We start from the raw sequence: 27,946 nt of genomic DNA, 5'->3' as shown, positions 1-27,946 counted from the left end.
ATTAATATTCTACAAGTTGGAGCGTGGAATGTTAGAATTCTAAAAAAGGTTGGTAGGTAAGAAAATTTAACCCACCGGGTTGGTCTAGTGGTTAACGCGTCTTCCCAAATCATCAATCATCTGATTTGGAAGTCGAGAGTTACAGCGTTCAAGTCCTAGTAAAGCCAGATATTTTTACATGGATTTGAATACTAGATCGTGGATACCGGTGTTCTTTGGTGGTTGGGTTTCAATTAACCACACATCTCAGGAATGGTCGAACTGAGAATGTACAAGACTACACTTCATTTACACTCATACATATCATCTTCATTCATCCTCTGAAGAATTATCTAAACGGTAGTTACCGGAGGCTAAACAGGAAAAAGAAAGAAAGGTAAGAAAATTTAAAGAGGGAAATGGATAGGATAAATTAAAATATAGTAGGAATTAACGAGGTTTGATTGGAAGAGGAAAACGACTTTTGGTCAGGCGATTTTAGATTAATTAACTCAGCTTCAAATAATGGGGAGGCAAGAGCAGGTTTCGTAATGAAGAAGAAATAGGGAAGAGAGTAGGGCATTTCAAAATGCATAGCAATAAAATCATTGTAATAAGGATAAAATCAAAACCTAATCTGATAACGATTGTTAATGTCTATATACCTTCAAGTGCCCATGATGATGATGATAAGGTAGAGCATGTATATGAATAAATTGACGAAGCAATTAAACACATAAAAAAGAATGAATATTTAATAATTGTTGGAAATTGGAATGCAAGCACTGGAAAAGACAAGAAAGAAAATATAGTGGGTGAATAGGGCTGGGCAAAAGAACTGAAAGATGGACTGACTTATAGAGTTTTGTACGAAATATAATTTAGTAATTGGCAACACCCAGTTTAAAAATCATAACAGAGGAATATACACATGGAAAAAGCCAGGTGATACTGCATGGCTGTAAATAGACTATCTCATTGTCAAGCAAAGATTTAGAAATCAACTAGTTGACTGTAAAACTTACCCTGGAGCAGACATTGATAGCGGCCATAATTTAGTGATAATGAAATGTAGATTGGGGTTTAAAAACCTGAAGAAAAAGTGTCAGATGAATCGGTGGAATTTAGAGAAGCTTGAGGAAGAGGAGGTAAAGAAGATTTTTGAGGACATCGCAAGAGGTCTGAGTAATAAAGATAAGGTAGAAAATGTAGAAAAATAATGGGAGAATGTTTCAAAGGAAATTCTTAAATCAGCAGAAGCGAATGTAGGCGAAAGGGAAAGAGAACTGGTAGAAAACCTTGGATTTCAGACGATGTATTGCAGCTGATGGATGGACGTAGAAAATATAACAATGCTAGTGATTAAGAAAGTAAAAGGAACTATTGACAATTAAGAAATACTATAAACAGTTAGGGCAAACTAGCGAAAGAAGAGTGGATTAAATAAAAGTGTTCAGAAGTGGAAAGAGACATGAACATTGGTAAAATAGACGGAGCATACAGAAATGTTAAGGAAATTTGTTGGGTACAATTATAATCTAATAATGAATGTGTCAAACAAAGATGGTACACCAATTTATAGTACGAAAGTAAAAGTCTATAGATGGGTGGAATATATTGAAGAGTTATACGGAGGAAATGAATTAGAAAATGGTGTTATAGAGGAAGAAGAAGACGTTGAAGAGGATGAAAGGGGGGAAACAATACTGAGATCTGAATTTAAGAGAGAACTAAAAGATTTGAATAGCAGAAAGGCTCCTGGAATAGACGGAATACCCGCAGAATTACTGCGCAGTGCTGGTGAGGAAGCGATTGATAAATTATTCATACTGGTGTGTAATATTTACGGAAAAGGGGAAGTTCCGTCAGACTTCAAAAAGATTGTTATAGTCATGTTAACAAAAAAAGCAGGAGTAGAAAAATGAGAAAAATACAGAAATATTAGCTTAATTAGATCATGCATCAAATATCTTAACTAGAATTTTGTACAGAAGAATTGAAAGGAAAGTGAAAGAATTGTTAGGAGAAGACCAGGTTGGTTTTAGGGAAAGTATAGGGACAGTAAAGGGACTCCCCTTTTGAATGCAATTGACTGGACCAAAAGCATCAAAAAAAGCCTAAAATCCCAACAAGTTTGGAATTTGGACTTTCTCTTAACTGCAGTAATAAGCCTTGAGAGCTTTTCAAGTACATATGTGATATTTATTTTCATTGGTTCCATAGTTATATCCCAATAAAATTTTAATTAATGAAATATTTGATCTTACAAGGGGAAGGCACATAAGTTCAAATCTGATTTCATCTCCTTTTTTCATTTAAATATATTGATTTTTAATAACTTTTAACCTATAATTGTAAAAAAAAATTACAATAAATAATTCAATAATAAAAAAATATATCTAAAAAAAAAAATAAATGTATACAAATATATGCAATCTAATAGGCGTACAAGGAAATTATGTGGTGTCCATATCAGATTTTTTTTTTAATAAATATTTCTGTTAACTTCTTTAAAGCACTGTATATAATTAGATCATATACAAATAATTCCCCTATAATTTAATATAATTTTGCTCTAAAAATGTTTCTTATCTTACTTCGTTTTAAGTTCCCCTTTTTTTTGTACTGTATAAATGTTATTCATTTACTAATAAAATTTTATCTGTTTTAAATGCTTCTAGAATTGTGTTATGCAGTTCTAATAATTTCGGTAAATTGGCTTTTCCCAAAATAAAGCTTTTTTGTGCGATTTTATGTTTTTAGTTATTTTATCGATATGCAAATTAAAACGTAAATTTTTACCTATTATGCAATTTAGATACTTGTAGGAGTCAAGAATTTTAACAGTTAGGCAGGTATAATTCTTGTCAAGGTCGTAATCATAATTATGTATCAGAATTCTATTATCGTCATAATCTTTAGACAGTTTTATATATTCTGGTTTCCTTATGTTAACAAAAAAATTACTGGATTGCCGCCAATCTTCAATACTATTTAAATTATTATTTGCTTTAGCTGCTTTAATATTCAAAGCTGTATCGTCCGCAAATAGGTACAATTTTTCAATTTCAATTTGTAACATCATTTTTATATACAGAGTGTATCACGAAGTTCTCCCAAGACATTCAAAACCTATTCTACTAGAGAAAATAATGCAAAACGTTCACATAAATATATGTCCAAAATTGATTCGTTTGCGAGATAAAACTAGGGAATATTTTCTTTCGTTACCTCGGTGAAATGAGTTCATACTGAAATTTTTAGAACGTTAATTTAGGGGCATAATTAGTAATTTCATATGTTTTTTTATCTAAAAAATTGAATAAAATAGATCCCAGAATTGTATCTTCAGTAATGTTTGAGAAATCTGTGGTGAAAACCAATAAATTTGAGTAAAATCCCTATTTTTTATATTTGAATATAATATATATTTGTATATAAAGTGAAACATAAAATTATATATATATAATTTCAGTTAAATAAAATAAACATTACATTTAACAAAGATTAATAAGGAATAAACACAAAAAACTTTAAACAAAAGTTGTAGAGAATTTAATTTTGACCAAAATCGTATGAGTAAAACAAAGAAAAGTTAGAAAAATTAAAATTTTGTTTAGAAATAGTACACTACACCAAATTATTTTTTTTATTCGTAACAGTTTATAATAAATGTACAAAAAAGGGCTCGCCATTTTCAAAAAATTTCTTAACACGCTTCTGTACTGCTTTTGTTGCTTTTTTTTAGTTATTCTTGGCTGTCCTTAAGATGCTCAGTCGTATTCATAATACAAACAATAAATTCCTCACGAGAATTTAATTTTTTTTTGTATAAAAAATTTTTCATCCATCCGCAGACGCCAGAATTTAAGGGTGATGGATAAGGCGATCTTGGTGGCCAATGATCTTGGAAAACAGGTAATATGAACGGTCGAAGCAGTTGATTCTGAAGAAGGCCGCACCATACATTAACGCTAAGTCGGTGTTGAAAATTGCCTTCTACCGTTTCATGAGGATTTACTTCTGCCTACAAATGTTCATTATGAAATTTGTTCATTATTGCGCCCCGTATTAAGTGAAAACTGCATTGTCGGTAAACAAAATATACTTGTAGAGTTGTCGACTTGTATTCCACCATTTGCAAAACTCTAAGCGAAATGGACTGTCTCTTGGGTATACTGTAAATGTTTTAATTGTAGTTTATGACAAAAATAAAACTTGTTTTGTTTAAGTGTCCTCTAAACCATCGAACGCGAAACCCCCATCCTCTTAGTAAGACATAGTGTACTGACGCCTTGAGTGCGCTGTTCTACATTGAAAATAGAGTTCTGTTGGAGAGATCGTTCTAAAATAAAATTGTCGAACATATAAGTATTACAAGATTTTTACCAGAACTGCATTATAACGCGTATTGTTGTTAGGAGTATGTATTATTCAATTTAAATCGTTACTAGGAAGAAAACAGTATGTGTTTAAATGTATCTTCCTAAGTTTTCTTGGAATAAAAAATCGAAAATAGTTCCTAAATTTTATAGCCTATCAGTTTCATACATGATTTCGCGAAGGATTTTTTAAAAACCAACTTAGGATAATGTGATATTTAATCTAATAAACTCAAACGTAATTTTCAGCTAATACTCGACCTTAGTTAGATATTTTCATTCACAGTGAATAATTACTCGTAAAAGCTTATTTACTTTATTTATTTATGTGTGTAATGGTTTTCAGTCGGCAATAATCATAAGCAAAATTATCTAAACAGTATTTGTTCCCCTATTATGAAATAAATCTTTTTCTTTGTTGAGTTAAATACAAAGCAAGCTATCGAGTGGGAATAAATGAAATGTAACTATTTTACAAGAATTTTTAGGAACACAATTTACAAGTAATATAAATCACTGAAAAACTGATGAATTAAAACTGAAAATAACAAACTTTAGAAGAAAAATTTCAATATATACCGGTTAATTTATTGAAAAATAATAAATAAAAAGTTTCCAGGAGAATAATTAATTTTTTTTTAATTTTAATTCCCGTAGCTTATATAGCTTATTTTCTCTTTTATTAGAGAAAAATTTCTAACACATATTACTATAACTCTACTAGATTATGTTTCACTCGGTTGACCCCCTAACCTGTAAACAAAACAATATTATGCAAAATACGTAATTGTTTTATGTCGATTTCATACGAACACAAAATTGGGATAAATGTTTTATCTTAAGCTAATAATGTTTTTGATTTTTTTTATAAGATTGTTTATGAAAATTCTTTTTCCTCACTTACTTATTACTTTTTACTTTAAAATTTTCTTTTAAACACTTACGGTTTACTTTTTATTTAACATTTTAATTTCTTACTCAACTAAGTAACAGATGTTCACTGGTTATTTAGCTTATTGATGGTAAAGGAACTTTTCGTTATAAAAGATGTTTTTCCTTTTAATGTCAGTATTCTTTGTAAAAAAATTAGTTAACTACCTTCCCACCATGTTATTATAGAATTCTCCTGAACTGTTAACTCTTGATTTCGAGAAGAATGCCAATTACTTAATATAACATCCCTTTAGACCTTTTTCCGTACCTGATTCGTTTGGGTCAGCAGATGAGTCAAAAACGTACTGTGAATACTATATAAGAGAGTCAAGCAACCGTAAAACGTGAGATACTTATGAGTTTTAAAGATTCAGAATTTAAGTTGATAATCCGTATTGAAAGTGTTCAGAATCATTTTCCGTTTCAAGTTTTCCCGAAAGAGACAAAGTAAAGTTATAATATATAAATATATATTTCTTTAGATTTGGAAAATTTTTAATAACTTACGATTTTTTTTTTCAATCTCCTACAACTTAACAACAAAATTGTTGGAGATTACAAAAAAAATAAATACATAACCTAAAAATATATAATAGTTAATAGTTGGCTTTAAATTAATGTTCTAAGATAATTTTATGCTGAGTAAAAGTCATGAGAGTTTAAACAGAAAAAATCGTTTTTTGTTGGAAAATTTAGAGTGCTGTGTATGAAGATTTTCAGCTAAATCTGTTCACTTACTTTATCAACCGTTAATTCAGAAAATTCATTAAATTCAACTCGAAAAAACCTTGGTTACGGAAAACTGGTAATGTATTCTCTCACTTAAATTGAATTACGTATAAATCTAATCTAGTGGTGAGTTTATCTCTAATTTTAATAAAGGAGAGTCTTATGGTTCTTTCGCTGATTATTTTCTTCCAGTTGAGGATCAGCATAGTGATCACCATTTTTGTTGTCGAGTGCACAGAAGATAACATTTGGGCCAGATCAAAGGGTACATTGCCTTTACCGAATAATTTTCTGATATTTATGTTATTAAAAAATGTCATCATGCTATGCATTTTTCTAATGCATTTAAAGAGTTTCAAGGCTCATTTTATCCAAATTAAATTGTAATTCAAACACCTTTGCTTTCTGAAATATTTACTATCAATTTCCAAGAAGTCTCCTAATTTCTTTATCGCCAACTTCCAGTAGTTTTTCTTGATGTTATTTCATTACTTCTGTGAGTTATATTTACCATAATTTTTTTCCCGTTGTTTAAGCCTGTTTAAGAAAAATTTAATTCCGTAGTATTACTACAATTAAATTTTGTATAACTTAAACAGGAAAGTATTAGTATTAACTGAATAAAAGAATATAACTTTTCTGAAAAATTAAATTCATTTTTTCTGTTACTAATCGTAAAACCAAGTAGTTATTTAAAACATAAAGGTTTTCCTTTGTAAATTTCTGGTTAATTATAATTTTTATGAAGTCTAAAAGATTTTCTAACGATTTCTGAACATAATATTTCACTAATGAAATAAGTAAATTTTATGACGGGACAGTTTTAGAAAGGTAACTCAGTGATGAATATTATATGTAGGCTATATCAGGAAATTCTGTGATATCATCAGTAACTTGATTAACAGACATGGTTGGGATAAAAATTCTATTCTTTAAAACAAAAAGATTCTTTTAACGTGATGTCTCATATTTACATCAGAAAGATTGAGGATTAAAGTATTTATATATTTTATACAATTTATGTTGTACAATTTCCATTTAGACTTAGAAAATTAATTGTATAACAATTATTGTTGCAAAAAGTAAACTAATACCTCTCCTAAACTGTTACAAAACAATTTAGAAATGGGTATTAGAAAAACTTTCATCAATTTTTTATAAATTAATATTCCTAATAATTTTCCCGGGCAACATATTTTTGTATTTTGTATCATTTTCGGCCTATTATTTATTTGTAAATGATACTCGGACTGTTTATTTTATTGTGATCAGAACAGCAAAGAAACAATATCAATGTAAAATAGTGGATTTTCTTCTCACCCCTCAAAAAACAGATTTTTTAGTTGAAAAGAGGCCCAGAAAACAATCGTTTGTCTGAAGACCAATAAAAACGAAGTGATATGAAAAAATAATAAATAATACAAATTCTCAAAAAACACTTACAGTGTGAAGATGTCTCTCAAAAAACAATGTTTACCCCGAATCCGAAAAAAATTATATTTAAAGAAACTGAATAACATTTTCTACTCTTAAACCTCTCTAAAACACAATTCTTTGTTTCATACTCAGACAAAAAATTCGTAATAAATTAAGTCATGCAAAAAATTGGAAAAATTATAAAAGTTAACTCACCATAGGGCTATTTCAAAAAATAGCAAAGTAATAAAACAGATGTTGCTCTTAACGACTGAGTAGATTGCATATTATTTTTCGTATTTTATTCTAAACCAATTGTTTGTTATATTAGTTTTCAATTACAAAACAGGAAATAAAAATAATAAATAGAACTAAAAAAGAACTCTCCCGTAATGAGCGAATTTTTATAATTTTTTCAAGTTTTTGTACTACTTAAATTATTACACATTTTTTCTCTGAGTTTGAAGTAAAAAATTGTGCTTTAGAAGACCTGAAAATAATAAATAGTATTCAGTTTCTTTGTAAATAAATTTTTATTTTTGGGACAAACGATTGGTTTGTGAGGAGCATCTTCACATTATAAGTGTTTGTACTTTGCACCATTTTTTATGGCATTCTGTTTTTGTTGTTATTCACGACAAAACAATTGTTATTTGGGCCTCTTTTCTAACAAAATGTTTGTTAAGTGGTTTTATGATGGTGATAAGGAGAGTCACGAACACTTTTACATGGATGATGTTTTTGTTGTTGTGATATAAATTATCTTTTTTTTATTGTGTTTACCCGTCATTATAATAATACACAAAAAAATTACCTTTATTATTAATTTTGTTAATAATTAATAATTGTTATTCAATGTTTATCTATATATTAGATTCATATTATATTTTTATGTATAATTTATTGAACAGTTTTCTCATAATAACCTTTTGATATAAGTTACATTACTGAGAGTAGATGCATTACATTCCAATACCATATTTGTTGCCTGTCCCTATTTTTCAGGAAAAGTCGCCGTGTGAAAAAATGCAATGCAGCTGCAGCTTTTGTTTCTTTATTGTAACTGTAATAGTAGTTATTCAATATTAAGTCTGTACTTGTACAATACACATCGTTCTATTAAAGTCTTAGACTCTTTCGATATTATATCGTCCTATTTTATTGCTCATTAGCATGTACGCATAATGATGTTAACGGTTAATTATTTACGATTACAAATATACTAATTGTAATAACATTAATTGCATAAATAAAGTTCGGTTTTTAAAAATGTAACTCATTGAGTATAACACTGAACTTATACATACTAGTATTTTCTGAGCCTTGATACCTTGCGCCATCTGACGAAATATAAACGAAAAGTACCCCGCTTACTGTCAAAGAAGAAAAGAACTGGTTTCATTTTGCATGATGGGAAAAAAGTAAAAGCATGTAAACATATCAATAATTGGATATTTAATATTGAAAATAGGTTTTACATAAAGAAAAGTGTATAATAAAGCGGAATTTCCGGTTATCATGTCAGTTAAATTTTTTTTTAGTGAACCAAAAATCGCGACCTTTCATAAGAAGCTTAACCATTTCGGTAAAAGACTCCCTATTTGTTGTTTTCTTGTGTTTGAGTTTTTAGCGGAGAATCTTTCAAATTCCCAACGGCTGTTTTTAATTATGTAAACGAATTCTGAAAATTCCCAATTCTGTAAACGACTTTTCAGCATTTCCTTGGTTGTTAAATTTAATTTTAATGAAAAATCTTGTTATTATACTATTTAACCAGCTGATTTATATTAAGAGATAACGTTCTAGTGAGTCATAATATTCTCTTAGTTGCATGCTTTTTTATGAAATTTATTGCGGATTAAAGACGGAGATGTTATGACATAAACTCATCTTTCAATCATATTTTATTTTTATCTACAACCATGTAACAGTCATCCAAATATCTGAAAGCCAAAAATTGTATTATTCTAAGTTTAAAATTGAGTAAAAAAAGATTATCTCCTGGATAAAAAATAAACTTGTTCTTATGCAATTTTGAAATATGATCTATTCTGTAGTTACTTTGAAAGACATATTAATATGAAATTAAATTCAGATTATGTAAGTCAGTATGCCTGAGACTTCTTATAGGTAAAATATAATTAATTTTTGAAGTTGTGATTAATTGTTTTTAGTAGGATCAATTGTTTTAACTGTTTGTTTTTAGTAGGTGCATACAAGTGTTTAGCATGATTTAGAGAAAATTTGATTCTCGTAAAATAATTGCTCTCAAATCCGTTCTTCGGTACAATTAATGAAATTTGTTGTTTTGAGCTGAAATAAAATTTATTAATACAATTTTTGTAAATTTTTTATCTCATTTCTTTAAGGTTTTTAAGTTCTAGATAAAAAAAGATAAAAAAATAAATTGTCAATCAATAATTGTTTGGAAAATAAAAAGAAATATTTCTTTATAACTATTTTATATGTAATTTAAAAGATGATAAACCTTCTCCTTTTTAAAATCCTGTTACAATACATTTTAAAATTCAACTAAATTTCCTCAGATCTTTAAAAATATTTTTTATGAGAACTCATTCTTAGTAAATTACAACAATATCTTATTTTGAATGTAATGGTTATTACATTCAAATATTCAGTTAATTTATAAGACTTCCAAAAGACTCGGAAATTCATAGCTTTCAAGCTTTTATGTCTGATTGTTGTCATGTATATATATATATATATATATATGTTTCAGAAAAAGAAAAATGGTGAAACAGAAGAATTTCATGTTTTAAGAATTTTGGTACACTATGCAGTAAAACAAAAATTATGTAGGTGTATGTTTTTTCTTTTACAAAAACATTTTTTTTAATGTAAATTTTTTTTATTATGTTTAATATCACAATCAGGTTTTAGAGATAATTTATTTTATTAGTTATTAGTTTATTTTTATTTTTTTTTAAGGATTTATATCAAGGAAATACAGGAAAAATTAATATAATAAAAAACAACGAAAAAATATTTATGATATTTAATAAATATACAATAATTATAGGGGTTTTTTTTACTATAATTCTTAGAAACGTTTTTGCAATTTTAATTTCGCTATCAATCCAAAGCATTACATTAATTTTTAATGATAGAAACTATTAATATTTTATAATTATTTTAAAATATTAACAAAAACAAACGAATAAACTTTTAACAAAAATTATATAGAGCTATTATTAGATTTAAGCTTTGATAAAATTAAATAAAGAGAATTCCGATAAGCAAACAATAGAAAACTGATTATAATTTAAAAGATATATATATATATAAAAAAACAATAACTAACTTCTTTATTTATTAAAGAAATATTTAAATAAATACTTTTTTAATATTTTGAATTAATGATAATTTTCATAGTGTTCTAAGACTTAAACAGCAAATTATTTCACACTGATGAAATTTTATTATTTGTAATGTAAATTTTATGCAGCCATTTTAAATTTCTTATTCTAAATACATATCCAACAGTTCTGCAAATAGTCAAAAGGCTCGTTGACGGAACGTTTTTCCTTCAGAACCTTGACAAATCACTTTCACATTTTTCAGGAAATCAATTTTATAATTTTTTTTCTGAATTATAATACAAATTCATTGTTTACTAATAAATAGAGTTATTACAATAAATGTATAAATTGAATGTTTTCATCGAGAAAGAGGAATAAGGCTGTATAACTTCAGTATTACCTAATATTCCAAAACGATAAGCTTTGGAGAAAGAAAAAGAAATTCTGTAATGACATACGGATTTTAAATAAGACATGGGAGTAGAGTTTGTAGATGAAACAAAAGAATAGTCAACTGATGTTTCAAAGTTACAACCAATTAACAATCAGAACAGGATATTAAAATGATTTTTGAGAAAATAACATGATGAGGACAAAAAATTAAGGAGTAATTGTTTAGAATAAACAACGAAGAAGTACAACTGTTGCAGTACTTTTATAATATATCAACAGAAGTTTGCAAACGTGAAAATGAAATAATATCCAGAAAATAATGAATAAAGAAGAATTAAATAAAAATAATTATTTATGTCTTAAATGAAGTGAGGAAACAAAAAAACATTTGAAAAATTCTGATGAGTGTACTCTTTTTTAATGGGAAAAATGAATAATTTCTATCATTTATAAGGTTACATCGTTCAGATATACAACATAATTTTTATAATCGCATCTTTATAATGAACAATCATAACAATCTACTTCGTGGATAGCAGAGAGTGTTAAAAGGTAGAGAAGCTAACATTGATTTTAAATGAGGTAAATTAGAGTACGTTAAATGAAAAGAAAGAGAGAAAATTACAAAATAATGAGGCGTAAGAACAAAAATAGGAGTTTAATCTTAACGAATAAAAATAGGTCATGGAATTAACTGGGAAATAAAATGAGAACAAGATTGATTTAAAAATTGATAGAAAGATCAGAAAGAGAGTTACGCAAAAAAAATAAAACTGGAAAACAGTAAAAACTTTCGAAAATTCAAAAGGAAACTGAATCATCAATATCTCAACAGTTTAGTAAGAAATAGAAGAAACTGGAGACGATTACTGTATAAGGGACTTACCTTACGGCAAACAACCATTTGATAATGATAATAAATACTTTAATATTGAATTTTCTTTTAGTCCTAAGCGATTCACTTTAATAAAAAAATTAACTTTACCTTTAGAAAATTTTAATTCCATTAGTAATTAATATTGGCTGAATTCTGAAAAATTAATTTTAAACCAACATTTTGTACGACTGCTATTATTACAATACCATAACATGTTCATAACAATCGTGAAAGTTTATAACAGTTGTTCATAAAAATTGAGTCAGGAAAACTATATCATGCGCAAATTTGTCTAAATAAAGAAAGAATTAAATTAAGTCATTGATAATTATTATTTTATTTTCATGAAATTTTTACTCCCATTTCTACAATTATCCTGTATTATTCTAATAAACGCCACTATACCTTCTTATATCATTTTTTAAATTTTATTCTACTGCTTGATTTATCACACAAACAAGATGTTATTGTGAATGCAATTAATTTACTCCTTATTAATTGTGCTTTGTAATTACAACAAATTACACTTAATAGCGTGCTTAAAAAGACCTTTGTAGATCAAACTAATACAATAATTTTCCACGTACAATCTTTTTCGAAGAATGGGAAATAAAATCAAATAAGTTCTACGAGTGAATATTACAAAAACAATTGTATATAAACATATTTCCGGAAACGGTTTATTTTCAGCTAAGGCTAGTGAAAGTTTTTCCCTCCTGATTTCAAAGTTAAAATTAGTCTACATATTTCAGAAACAGAAATCATAACTGCATTTTCATTAGTTTCTGAACTGTCAATCATGCCACGAAATTTGAGATGTCGTAAAACACTGCTTTATAGATCCAACAAAAATTAATACTTTTAAATTAACAATAACAAAAAAATTATGTTTCCATAAATAAATTCTGAATAAATTAATGTAAAAAATGCTAAGTGAAAATTAATAAATGTTTAATTAGTTTTTATTTAAGTAAAAACAGACTAGAAAGGGCAGTGACTTATAATTTTAAAAAAGGAAATTTTTTCATCTAGAAAAAACGTAGAAATAAATAGAAGTTGGAATTAAAAGCCCACTTTAACGTGAAAAAATTAAAGCTAGAATTATGGAAAAAATATTTTATTTTACTTTAAGTTAGCAATATTAACGGCTGATTAAAAACTAATTTTTGCGATACGTCTTCGTATAATTTAGTAAGCTTGCAGAAATGAAAAAACTACAGTACATACTTAATATAGTCTACATTTCCATTTTCTGTTTCCTTATGGTGTAAAAGGGAACATCACTTTTATTTAGGGATTTTGAAATCGAATTCAAGTAGCTGCATAACATCAAGATAGGATTAAAATTAAAAACTTTGTCAGGATAGGTTTTTAATGGGAGTTTGCAATTCCCAAAGTCAAAATATTTGCAGAATTACAGGTTCTACGTAAGTGTAAAAAAATTAGGTCGTTAAAGAAGGTGTATCTTTAAATGAATTAGTAGAACGAAACTTTTTTTGTTAATAAGTTGTAATTATACTTTGAAGAAAGTCTTGTGAGTTGTTACATTTGAAGGATACTGCTACACGGGTGAGAAAAATTACAATAAGCAAACGATAAACGAAGAAGATGAAAGCTTTCGAAATCCATATTTTGAGGAGATTAGGATAGATTAACTGGACAGTCAAAGCGAAAAATGAAGAAGTAAATAGGATACCAACGGAAAGAAAACCTTAATCAAAACGGGTAGCTAACTATTTGACATTGTTTGAGTGGAGGGGAATTGATGAAATCAGTGCTACAAGAATGTATCAGTGGAAAATGCAAAACATTTTTTTTTCTCTAGTAGAACATTTCGTGACGTTCTTTTGGCCACGTCGTATTTTTCAGTCGATCTACAAATGTGTATATATATATATATATATATATATATAGTATAAAATCCGAAGCTTTTCAATAGTCTTACTCAAGGAAACATTGAGATCAGATATTCTAAAAATCTATGATATTCCTTTATAAGTATTTTAATTGGCTTACTTTTTATTTAATTCAGAGATATTATTTGATCCACAACAGAAAGGAATACTAACAAAAAATTAAAATTACTGCTTTTGGTAACCAGGAAAAAAGAGTAGACGATGGACATCAGTTAACTTATTGTGATCTTGCAAGAAAAAATAGAAAATATTATTTGCTGCAGTTTTAACTTTAATAAGTATTGATGAGACCAAATTTTAGTTTTCAGAGAGTAGATTATATTTGAAAATATTTTTACATACTTCCCATTAAAATAATGAATTTATACGTAAAAAAAAAAAAAATTCACGAATAATTTTTTTTGAAGATATACTATATAATCTTTTACTCTTTAAATCATTCGTAAAATCATGTTTCTTCACTTACTACATTTTTTTAAACTCCGAATTACGTATACATGTTAGGTCCATAAAACTGATACCGTCCTAGCTGTATATTTATTTTCTTGTATGTTTCACTTTGCCTTACAATATATTAGTGTTTTACGTGGAAAAGGGTAAACATCCCACCAAAATTTCATTTTGCCATTAAAAATACAAAAAAAATTTTACTCATTTTCGCATATATATTATGCACACATACAGAACTAATTTCAATATGAATGAATTGTTCGAAATTTTAAACAATTCTACAATAGCAGCTAAAACTTGCTTATGTAAATTCCAAATTTCGAGAGATTTGTAAATTATGTTTATATATTACCTTCATTACAGCTCAAACTTAAATTATATATAACTATTTAACTAAAAATACAGTAAAATTTTTAAGTTTAATAAAAAGTTACTATGTATAAATAGACAGCTGAATTTTACCTGCAGCTAACATCGGTAGAAATATCAGCTCTACTGACACTAGTAGTGCAAGCGTTGGCCTAACAGGCCACCCTACAGGTTGCACACGCCACATCAAAACCTGAAAATTAAAAATAAATTGACATAAATTTGATTAAAATTTATTAAAACTCAATTCTTTGAAATATGATTAAAATAATTTATCATCAAGATTTCCAAATCTACATTAAAATAATTTACAAGTTATCCCTTAAAATACATTGAATATTCTTAAAAATTCATTAAAATTAGTTATTTTGTCTAAACTCTGAATTATCATTTAATAATACTTACAAATTTACATTAAAAATATTAGTAAATAAAATTTAAAATTAAGGATTTAGTCTCTAATAACTTGAAGATCTTACACAAATGACAAAAAAATGGTTGAAATACACTGTTAAATCGAATTATTTAAAGAAAGTTATTTTATAATTCTGCTTCAATAACCAATGTTTATCCTAATTTTTACTTTTAATTTGTAATTTTAAGCTGTATAATATGAGTTAACCTTTTTAAAAACAGTGCACTTCAAAACAGTTCTCCGTGTTGTCATGATTAAAAAATCATTCATCCATAAACAATTATTTTCCCCTGCTGCCTTCGCAACACTGCAAATGTAAATTTAAGCAAAACTGGGTAGTTAGTGACGATATGTTTAAAATTTTTTTATATTGAAATTCAAGTGATAACTTTGTTTTGGAAACCTTTGAATCACATTCTTATTTTTATAACTTGTTTTCAGAGTTCATAGAAACCAACTTAAGTTATGTTATATTCAACCAAATAACCTTTACAAACTTAAGATCTTATTTACTGCACTCACCATACCGGATTATTTTATTATTTCATGATTAAAAATAACGCAATAAAGGTTTTTTCCTGTTGATAAAATGTATCAAAATTGATAGCTTCAATTATTTTTTGATAATAAAATATTGACATATCATCATTGTAAATAAAATAAAACAAATGCGTAAATACAGAAATTTGGTCAAAAACCGATGCAGTAGATAAAAAATATATAATTCTATATATATAATGACGTTGTTTTGTTTTCAGTGTTACTTATGATTGAGAATCTCGCCTAAAAAGTTAAGAATGTATTTTGAATATCTTATTGAAAAGTCCAGTTTGAAATAAACCTTATTTACCACAAAGCTGAATAGCTTCTTTTGCAAAGAAGCTCAAATTTACAAAAAAGAAGCAATATTTACACTTGCTTTTATTTTATTTGTGGATGAAGAACCATTCAACGCTTTGTAGACTAATAACAATTTAAATAGAATGATTAACCCATTTAAAAAAGTATCACTATGTAATATATGTATATATATCTAAAAATTTACGTCATTATAATACTGCAATGCTAAAACGTTTACCCGTAAAGTCATGAAGGGAATTTGTATATTAATATCTCTCAAAAAGCAATGTTTATTTTCGAAAAGAAAAAATTGTCAATAATGTTTTTTTATTGTAGAACTTAGTATTATTAAACAAGACAGATTTATTATGATACGTAATTTATCATACATATTTATTATTAGTTTGAAACAAATTGACCATTTTTTCAAAATAAAGTTTATTTATCTTAATTAATAAATTACGGCTGAATATCATCAACCTGTTTACTTTTTTACAGCCTTGTAAAGGGAATTTTACTTTATGTATATTTTATTTTGCACTTAGCCACCCACGCATACAAATACAAATCCATATATTATAAATATTTATTAAAAAAAAAAATTCATGAGGAATAAAATCCGAATTTAAGTAGAAAATTTGTCAAAAACATTTTTTCATCAAATTATAAGGTAACCTGAAATATTTTAGAAGGACGTACCAGAGGATAACAGATTTTATTTTCATAAGCTTTTTTTAATATTTTTTTTTTTTTAAATCTGTAAAATATCTTATTACCCTCAAATTTTTATCAAAAAATAACTGCTTTCCCATTTAATTTAAACAAAAGAAACAGTTAAACAGCTAAGGATGCGATAGATTTATCATGTGGCATATAATACAATTATACAAAATATGTTTTAATAAATCTTTTCATCAGGAACCTCAGTTTACTTTGCTGCGTTAATAAGTCAGTTCTTTTCATTTATTAGAAATCTAATACACTTTTATTAATAATTTATTTTTGTACTTCACGAATTTAATTCTACAATTAGTAGAATCTAATTCTACTTTTTTGTTCAGATAACTGGTTCAATAGATTAGAAATGACAATTAACAGAAGTTGTTCATTTGAAAACTGTTGTCAATTAATCGCTAAATTTTGTAAAACACCAGCATTTTCCCTATAGTTGATTTTAAAGCTTATTTTTGGAAATATTTGAAGAAGAATCCATTTTTATTTAAAAGGTATAGTTGTAAACGAACAATCTACGTTGTATAAATCCACAATTTACTTTAGCTAAATCAATAGACAAACATCGTTGAGGATTAAAATGGTTACAAGGACTTATTTAATAAATTCTTACTTAGTGAAAAATAGTAAAACTAAAGGTAGACAAGTTTATAATCGCAATTTTAATTGGGAACTTGTAAATAACGTTACTATATTCAGAAATGTTGTCATATTTTCATGATTATGGCCTAAAATATCTCAGTTAATTGGAAGAAATATATGTTTTAATTTTTCATTTTTATGATTATTATTATATTATCATCACTAGAATATTTATAATTTTATATTAAATAGATTTTTATCCAACTGCAATTTCTTCGTAAAGTGTAAACAATAGAATATAAGGCAAGAAGAATCAATCTAATTACTGCAGTTTTCTACTTAACTGTAGACAAATTTTTAACTTGAATAGACTGAAAATAAATCAAACCGCTCAAACATACAATCATGGAAAAACACCCATTATGTTCTTATATGTTTTGTTTCTACACAAATTTAATTTTTTTACACGTAATTTTCACAAAGTATTTTTAGTTTTTTTTTAAATTAGGTACAAATTCCATAACCCGAATAGGTATTAATCGTTAATGTTTGACAGAAATTTCGAAAATTACAGATATATAACAATTTAAAAATAAATATATTTTATTGATAATTTAATTAATATTTTTATAGTGGATAATCTATTACTTATTACTATTATCTATTACTTATATTTTTACTCTAAGTTAGTTTAAAAATAATAGTATTATTTTTTTAAATTATTATGAAAACAATAAATTAATATTACATTATATATAATCGTAATTACAAAAAAGTAAAGAACATATTGAACCCCCACATAGATACAAATGCAATTTTTTTTTCATGAAAGTACTAAGGAATTACCACTTAAAAAAAATTTAGCAAAATATTTTAGTAGATGTAGGATCAGGTTACTTGGTAATAGATTCGCAATAATTTATTTTACAAATGAACAAATTTTCTGAAATCTTGAAAAGCTACTAATTTTATTTACGATCGATTCGTATACAATTAATCTCTCATTTATCTTACAATACCGTACCCGATAGTAAAAATAAAAAATAAATTAACAATAAATTGCTGAAAATTAATGACATTATGAAAATTATTAATGATATTTTTTACTTTAAACAATCAATTCAGTGATATTGTAATAATCATAGACTATTACATAGATTATTAATCATAGATAATCATAAATTTTAATTTTTAATTAATCATTGGTAATAGAGAAATGTGAATTATTGAAAAAAATTTGAGTAATATAAAGAAAAGAGCGGAAGAATCGAGACAACAGTACAATAAATCAAAGAAACAATAACTTAGCACTGATCGTTCAAGTGTTCCTCCACTTAACAGGATTTGTTAATTGAAATTACAAATAACTACGTCAAAATGCCAGCACAGGTAATAATTGTAATTCACATAAATTCGAATAAATGTTACTTTTTAAAACCAAAATTATTTCTACATTTATTATATCAAAACAGAAAATTTACTTTGTGCTTCTTGTGCTGAAGAAGACTTGCATTAGCCAGTTTAATATGAGGTAAGAAGAATTTTGCAGATTTTCGAACTTACGGACTAAAATTTCGGGCCACGCGGGAGGCCCGAACTGACAGCTGATATGGGTGCGACGACGGGTCGCGTAAAACTGAGTCGGGAGTGTTGAGAATGCCCCCGCCCCCAAAATTTGCGCATGCTCCCTCTAACCCCTGCCCTTTGAACTTACAAACACCTTACATCTGTTTAAAAGTCAATCGTTATGTCTCACACCATTTCATACTAACAGTTTTCTCACTATTCATTCATATAATATCTTGAATCTAAATGTGCTGTCTTTTGTTAACATTACATATTTTTCTACACAGCCCTTATTAATATGATACGATGCAAATATTTGATCACAATAAGTTGAGTTATTAAGTTTTGAATCTCTCATTCATATTAAAATCCCCAGTAACGACAAGATTTTTATTATAGCTTAACCTAAGATTTAGTTTACTAATATAATAATAATTCATATTGATAAACGCAAAACAATTAGAAGATATATACATTATATTAATTATATATTAATTACTATTAAAAAAGACTATTACTACAGAAATCTCAACATCATTACAGTAAAAGGATTTCAGACATACCTCCATTCAAATATTTATGTGATATTAGTACTACATTAAAAAGAAGGCGTTCGCAATATAAATAATAAAGCAAGGCTTTAGGTTGGGCGGCTAAATATAATATGAACAAAAGATCTGTAATAATAATTTAAATGGTATAATAATTTTTAGATACTTTAGTGTACTTCACATACTTCAATTTCATATGTTTAACAAACACACGAGCTAACGTAATAATGACAATCTCAAAAGTAAATAGTAATAATCTAAATTCTTTCTTACTAAGATAGTAAAGAGTGTGGGCTAGTGGATCTAAATCTGCTTCCTAATTATTCAAAACCTTGATAAAAAAATTCGATAAAATTTTAACAGTAAAAATATTTGCCTTTTTTTTAATAAAAAGTCTCATTACTATTACATATTAATAGGTTTCATTATAATTAAGCATTGCAGAAGTTTCTGTTTTTACAAATATATATATATATATATATACACACACACACACACACTCACACACAGCAGTATATATACATTTTTTTACCTTACAGTACATTTGCGGAAGCATTATTATATTAAAGAAGTCAATAATTTAATAAATTATTCATTGTAATATTGAATTTAAAAATTTATTATTAAATGTATTTAAAAATTTTCTGAATTTATTCCGGTAATTTCAATTAACATTAAATACTGTTTTTCTTTTTTTTATCATATCTAGTTAATAATTGTCACATCTTTGTTGCCCACTTATTTAACATGAAATATGAGTTAAATTATATAATTAAGCCAACAGTACGTGTATACTATACTCTTAACATATATTTTTAACATGTAAATATGAATTTCGTAATATGATCTACAAATAATTAATTAAATATAATTTCGTAAATTCATTTACACTTCCAAACAGTATCTAGAAGTGTTAAAAATTGCTTTTGAAACCTGAAACGACCATTTGTTTTTTAATTACTACAAAACTTTAGTAAAATGAGACCTATTCCTGGCATCATGGAGTAGAACTAGTTACACAATCATTTTATTTATGCGATCTTAAGAGTAAGTAATAAATTATGTATAATACTTATCAACCTTTATTTTATATATATATATATATACGTTGCAGAAAATTAATAAGATATACGAGCGTTGTTAAGAGTCCAAGTTCGCTATCAGTTAAAGTGACGACACGTTCTACCATCGAGAACTGCTATATATATATTGAAAGGAAAACATTTTTTTAAACTACATAAATAGAAAATGTATTTATCTATAGTATACAGAAAGTAATTTTTGTTTTTTCCCAATTTCAGTTTTCGAGTCTGAGAGATGTGAGCTGTAGGTCACAGTTTGAACGGCGAAATCGGGGAGGGTCATAACGTCATATTAGATGTTGTAAATGACCCTGCGATTTGAGGTGTCATTCACTAGCAAAGCTTTAGTAGTGATAGATAACTGTTTTCATTTTTCCTCTGTTATAGAAAATAGCTCTGCTCTGAATAAATTTCTTAATAGAAACTATGTGAATTTGTAGTGTTTAAAACAAAAGGGTTTCAAGGAAAAGAAACCACCACTTGTCAGTTTTTAAAAAAAAATTAATTCAATAATTGTGAATGTTCCATGCGACCATCCAATTGGTTGTAGTTGTAAGCTTTGGCTTTTTAAGAAATTACCTGCTAAATGCAGATTATTTACATCAAATATTATGTTTTTGAATAAATGCTTTTATTATTAATAAAAGCATTTATTCGGCGAGTTAGTTTTATTATTTTTTTCTAGCCGAATGAAACAATTGTTCATCGCCGATGAACAATATAAGGTATACCGTAGAGAAATAACAATTTAAAGACGGTACTTTTTTATTGTCGAAAATGACAATGAAGACCATATTCACTGATTGCAAGATATTCCAGTAGAAGGGATGAGCGAAAAATAAAGAGAGAATAAAATAATTTGAAAAAAATTAGCTTGAGGGAAATGGTAAAAAATTATGTATTATCCGTGTGGAAATTTAATGTGCGATTAACGCAATTCAAAATTAATTGATAGCTAAATCAACAGAAAATTTTCATTTTGTAAGAGTTTAATTTAGCTCACAACCGTACTAAGTGGGGATAAGGGATGTTATTAATTGTTCGATAGGAATTTTTTTTTCTTTTTTTGTAATCTTATTTCGAGACTAAAAATATTTTTTGTTTAAGTTTGATGATGTTAAGGGGAAAAGACGCTGTTGGAGAAATGAATAGCAGACTGAAAACATTTAAGAAAGAATTGGAAAAATTAGAGTTTGACATAAATTGAATGGTATTAGTAGGAGTTTGAGCAATACAAATCTAAAAACGGCGTTGAAAAAAAGGTTAAACGCACTTCTGATCAGAATTGTTAAGGAATGTGGTTTAAATAATTATGAAGACGACAGATTCGTTTCATGTAAAGAATGTGGTTGGACTATCATTTCCGATTTGGTTTGGTATTTCCGATTCTAATTTTTTACACTGCGAAATTGGTCACAAAAAACGCAATCTTACATATAAAGTTGCAGAAGAATTATACAGCTGTTGCAGATTTTTTAAGGATTCTATAATATGTAGCGATCTATTGATAAGCACCTTTAATAATTGGGTTCGTCTTTTTCCAAAGGCTGAATCGATGGTGGAAGTAAGATTTTACTTCACTGCTATGCTGACGTTGAAATTTTTTATAGTTAGACAAAGATGATCCGTTGGAGAAGCACAAAAGTTCATCACCCGATTTAAATTGATGATAAATTGTTTTCATTTTAAATCTTATGCACAAATATACCAGTGGTATAGAAAAAAGAGAAATGTGGAAGTAAGCGCAAATTTCTGAAATGAACTAACTTCATGCATTTATTTCAGAACCAAAAGTTTGCGCTTACCTCATCATTACTACATTAATGGTATATAAGGAGTTGTCTGATATTTTTCTGGTATTTGTTTTAAAGACGAGGTACTGATCGCAGGAACAAAAAGAAACGAGTTCGTCATTGGATGAGGGAAATTATTTATCTGCAATAGAATAAGATGAGGAAACGGAATCGAAGTGCCTACTTGCGAATCCGATTCCGATATCAGCAGCCTTTTGTGTATCATCGGTTTTGTCCCAGAAGGTAAAATACAATCGACACAACATTTGATATGTATTTTGAAGAAAATATTCATCGAAAATTACATTTGGAAATAAAACTGAAGTTGTAAAAATGATGCTCCCATTAGTTACTTATTATGAAGATTTGAATTTCAGATTAGAGGAATGTAATTTATATTTTTTTTTAATTTTCTATATTTTATTTTAACGAAACGGCCAATAAATGAATGATTTTTAATTATTTGTTTCATTTATCCTTATTACATCCTATAGTATATAAGTGAAAGTTAGTAACATAAAAATCAGTTAAAAAGAGAAAAGTGAGTGTTAAACCGGGTATTGCGAAAGAAAGAGTTCATAAGCAAGCTGATAGAAATTTTCTGACAAATCTGTTGCGCTAAAAGGTTAAGATGGTTTATATCAAGCCGACCTGGTAGAAATGATATTATTCTTTAGGGTAAATAGAGAATTAAAGCATCCATTAATACAATATAGGCAACCATTAAATACATTGATGCTAGAAAAGCCCTTAATAGAACAATAAGGAGAGAAAAAAGAGAGCATTGGGCTAGGTTATGTGCTGATTTAGATAACGATCCATGGGGGATGGCCTACAAAATAATTACTAAAAGGTTTGGAAGATGCCTCCCCGTTCTTACAAAAGAATGTGCCGAAGCATAAATACCCAGTCTTTTTCCTCGCATGACGGTTGAGGAGAGTATCCCTACTGAGTGTGACAGTAGACGATTTGCCTTAAGTGAGCTGCAATGTGCTGGGGGTATGTTGGCCGTTAAGAAAATTCCAGAACCGGACAAGATTACAACGGCAATCATCAAGAGCCTTATTAAAAAAGCGCCATGGGAAATGCTTGAGGTGGCCAGCCACGGGCTGATTAATAAATCTTTCCCGGAGTGTTGGAAGGAGGCTAGGGTTGTCTTCTTGCCCAAGAACACAGGTAATGGGGGACAACCGACCTTCAGACCTTTGAGCCTTCTCAACACGATGGGGAAGGTTGTCGAAAAAATGCTGGCTGGCCGCATTGTGCAGGAGGTGGAGGAGGCTGCTGGAATTAGTGCAAATCAATATGGTTTTTGGAGAGGTAGATCCACGGTACAGGGTATCAACAGAGTAGTGAACTGGGCTGATGAAGCTAGAAGTGGCACTTGGCGGACGAGAAATATTCCTCTTCTTGTTTCTCTCGATGTGGAGAATGCGTTTGGATCCATCGCATGGAAACATATAAATACAGCACTGGTAGAGAAAGGAATTAGACCATACTTGCGGAGACAGGCAGAGGAGTATCTCAGAGATCGAAGGTGTGCAGCCAGTGCATAAGAAGAAGAGGACATTTTAGCATGTGCGGTGGTGTGCCACAAGCCTCAGTGCTCGGTCCACTGTTATGGGTTCTGGCCTTTGATGGAGTTCTCCAGCAGACATACCCTGGAGGGGTTCAGCTTTTGGCTTACGCAGACAACTTGGCAGTACTCATTCAGGCCAAAAAAATTGATGAGGTAAAGGATTAGGCAAATTCAACACTCGAAAGTCGGTAGATGGTTGCATTCAAGAGGACTACAGCTCTCGGTGGATAAGTGCAAATATATCAAATTTACCAGTAGAATGGTGTTGGCACCAGTGGATATATATATATAGAAGGTAATAACATTGCTGAAGTTCAGGTATTGAGATACTTGGGAGTTACTGTGCAAAGAAATTGTTGTTTCACTGAACATGTGTTGAACGTCTGTCATAGCGCAGAGAAAACGATTAAAAGCTTGAACGTTATTATGTCAAAGCACAGAGCTCCTAGGGTATCGAAAAGGAGACTACGTGCGACAACCGTATTCTCATCGATTTTGTATGCGGTTCCTGTATGGTAGCCCGCCATGACTATTAACAGGAACAAGGACAGATTAAAAAAGATACACAGGAGGGTATTGCTTGGAGTAGCATCCGCTTACAGAACGGTCTCGTATGAGGCCCTCTGTGTGCTTTCTGGTGTACCCCCTATTGATCTCATTGCTAGACATAGGGTTTGAGGTTTTTAGGACGTGTGGATAATGAAGTCAGACAAGATATTAATAATATATGGCAGGAAAGATGGCTGCAGGCTGGGGTAGCCAGATCCTTGATCCATGATATAGTTAGATGGACAGACAGACGCCACGGAGAAATACATTACTAAGTCACGCAGTTTTTAACTGGCCATGGGTGCTTTAACGAGAATACCTCCATAAAGTTGGCAAAAGAGATCAATCTACGTGTATATATTGTAACGAACGTGACGACGTAGAGCATACTTTCCTTAATTGCCAAAAATGGCAAATGCTAAGATACAATGCTGGTATTGACGGAAAGACTCCGATAGAGATAATAGATCATATGCTCAGTAAGGTAGAGAATTGGAGAAAGGTTGTAGAGTTCATAAGGTCAGTCCTTAAACAAAAAATTATAGATGAAAGGAATATGGGTTTTTAGATTGTAGTTTGGGTCGACAGCCTCAGCGGTGCGAGTCAGCATGCTAGGGTGTACTGGTTTCGATGAGCCGCTGAGGACTCCTAAGGTTGACTGTTAGGTTTTCTTAAAAAATATATCAGGTTTAAAAAAGTAAACGAAAAAGATCCAAACAGCACATCACGACACATAGGCATGGTGTGTTGTTGTAAAGGACAAAGTTAAAAAAGGAAAAAAAAAATCTCAAAAGAGCCAACCGGTAGGCCTGACCTAACATGCCAGTATATAGCCTAGTAGGTAGGTAGGGAGGGCCTATTAGAGTAACGGACACTCCCCTGGGTGGCGTAATACCATCAGGTCGGTCCGGCTCAGGGGAGTAGAGAAGTTAAAAAAAAAAAAAGAAAAGTAAATAGAGAATATAAATATATTCTCACACTTATAAATTGTTTTTCTATATATGCTTTCGCCTTCCCATTAAACAGAAAAAAGGAGATGACGTTTAAAAAGTCCTTTAACCTATATTTCAAAAATAGAAATAGAAAGTTCTTCAAACAGATGAACAGATGATGGTAGCGAGTGCTGTAATTCGAAAATTAAAGCTTTCCTTTTAAAGTATGATATCGATTATTGTTCATATTGTTTCATTTGCTCTTTAATCTTTGTAAAGATAAATAAATATAAAGTCTATATAGTTCTTCATACTCATTGTAGAATAAATGAAGTAGTTTGTAAACAAAAAGCCTTGTTAACAGCTGAGGTTTTATGTTAATAATGCAACAATTTAATTATTTCTTTATTGTCAGTATTAACTCAGAGCTCTTAAAGTCAATATGACATTTCATTATATCAACTATTTCATTAACAATATACTAAACTTACGGAATTATTAATTATTATTTCGCTGAACCAGCGAATTAGCATCAGAATAATTGAACCAGAACGGTTAATTATTCCATCAACGTTTTTTAGTCCTCCGACCGCGGATATGATCTGAAAATTGAAGAATCTTTATATATAACAAATTTAATACGATAAAAGTGCTAGCAACTATTTATATTTACATCATCATTATGTAATACCTCTTTAATTGATTTTCATTTAAGTTACATTATTTCATCACTAACGTAATAATATTTAATTTATTTCATATTTACTTTAAATATTTATAATTTGCATTTTTAATTTAAGCTATTACTATTATAATGGATAAGAAGCAATTAGTAAGACAAAGAGGGTCAATAAAGGCCTCGAAAACTAGAATTATAACAACTACTGATAAATATGATCCTTTACAACTGTAACAAATGTAACAACAGGATTTCAAACCGCAAGAAGAGGAAAAGCGACAAAAAAAACTTTCAGTTTCGTTTCATTTCAATTCAAAACATCCGATTATGTCTGAATTCGATATACTACACGAACAAAAGCATACAAGGAAATACTCTTATGTTTTAAGAAATGTTTTAGAATTTTGTACCGATTTTATTATAACAGGAAAGCTGAAGGAGTTTCGAGCAAATATACTTCTATTTTATTGGTCTTTTCTGTTCAAACGCTGATATTTCATGTTGGAACAATCTTATAGATTGTTTGAACCTGAGTAAAAGATGTAAATATGTAAAGTTGGCGCTGTTTCAAACAGCGCCATCGATACAAAAATCGAAATGCAAACCACCATCCGTATTCCTCGTCAACACGACACCATATTGTCTGATGATAAACGATTATGCAATATACGCCTTTAACAGGAACGGTAAGAAACCTTTCTTAATCAGGATAATTTTTCGACTGCTCGCCTCAAATTGTCTTTCTTCGTTGCAGATTATATTTTATTCGTATATCCGATACCGATGTTAATATCAAAGAACTGGTCATCGTTTCTCTGGATGGATACACATTCGAACATTATCTATTTAAACGGCCTTTCGACTACTACAGCTACAATACAATCCCTCCAAAAAAATAGGACGTAGATGGAATTCGGGATTCGTTACGTACTCGAAGTTACCATTATTTCTCAACAGTTTAGGATCTAAATTTGCAATATATATATAAAAGGCGAAGACAAGGACAAATTTTTAAAAAAATACTAAGCGATAATCAGTACGCAATGAAAGATCACGGTGGGAAGTATTTTTCTCTGTTGCATCATTTGTTTAAGCTACAACACGCAACAGTGCCTTTTTCCTGAAGTTCATCTACAATATCCTCTTCTGGGCAGTATAACAAAAATCCCTGCACACGACAATGCCCTTTTAAGTATTCAAGGTACTATTACGAGCAACCTTAATGTCCCAGATTCCGATCTTCTTGGCTTTGAATAACCGTAAAGAGCGAATGTCGTGGACAGTTTCTACAAACAATCCAACTGCTGATTTTTCTGTTTCTTTAATAAGTTCGCCAGCCGCTTAGGTGATGCCACGAGCCATCTTCAAGAGCTAGTTTTCTATAAATCGCCATCTTTCCTCTTTATAACTAAATATTTTGGTACTGATCCACCAATCTTTGATCGAAGCTTAAGACTTTCCTTTTTATTTTCCAGATCTATAACCTCTTCGTTATCGCTGAATTTTAAACTCATTTTCTTTTCGCTTGCGAAGACAAAGTCTCTCCAGAAAGACGGTTTTTACGTCTACCCTCTGCCACAAAAGTTCTGGGTGTTAAATTATCCATGAATCCATATTTACACAAAATAAAAAATATGTCACAAGGTGACATATTTGTCACCTTGTAAATATGTCACAAGGTGCAGGCGGGTAGAGGGTTGGGCGTGCTTCGAATCATTGCTCTTGGTTGGGTCCCCCCAGTCAGCCGCCTCCCACAAATTTAACCTATCTGTGTCGCATGGTGTTTTTACACACATACAGTATTTGATTTTCAATGTAAATATTTAGAAATGGAAGTATTTAAAATTAAGAAATTGAATAATTTCGTTGATTTTCCTAAATA

At 28.9% G+C, this 27,946-nt stretch overlaps 1 protein-coding gene across 1 annotated transcript in view; it reads right to left on the bottom strand.

Annotated features, from left to right (window-relative positions):
* Nucleotides 1-18,951, bottom strand: part of LOC142318316 (lachesin-like) — a 470,857-nt gene extending 451,906 nt beyond the window's left edge. The window contains exons 1-2 of the mRNA XM_075354889.1: nucleotides 18,815-18,951; nucleotides 14,858-14,957 (exon numbers count right to left, since the gene is read on the bottom strand). Coding sequence (XP_075211004.1) covers nucleotides 14,858-14,951 — 94 coding nt within the window. The 5' untranslated portion in view covers nucleotides 14,952-14,957; nucleotides 18,815-18,951. The remainder of the gene's footprint in view (nucleotides 1-14,857; nucleotides 14,958-18,814) is intronic.
* Between the last annotated feature and the right edge of the window lie 8,995 nt (nucleotides 18,952-27,946).

The sequence above is a fragment of the Lycorma delicatula genome, chromosome 1, assembly GCF_047948215.1.
Source record: "Lycorma delicatula isolate Av1 chromosome 1, ASM4794821v1, whole genome shotgun sequence".
Classification (NCBI taxonomy): domain Eukaryota; kingdom Metazoa; phylum Arthropoda; class Insecta; order Hemiptera; family Fulgoridae; genus Lycorma; species Lycorma delicatula.
Note: the sequence above shows the minus strand (reverse complement) of the source record. Positions and strands in the feature narration are given on the sequence as shown.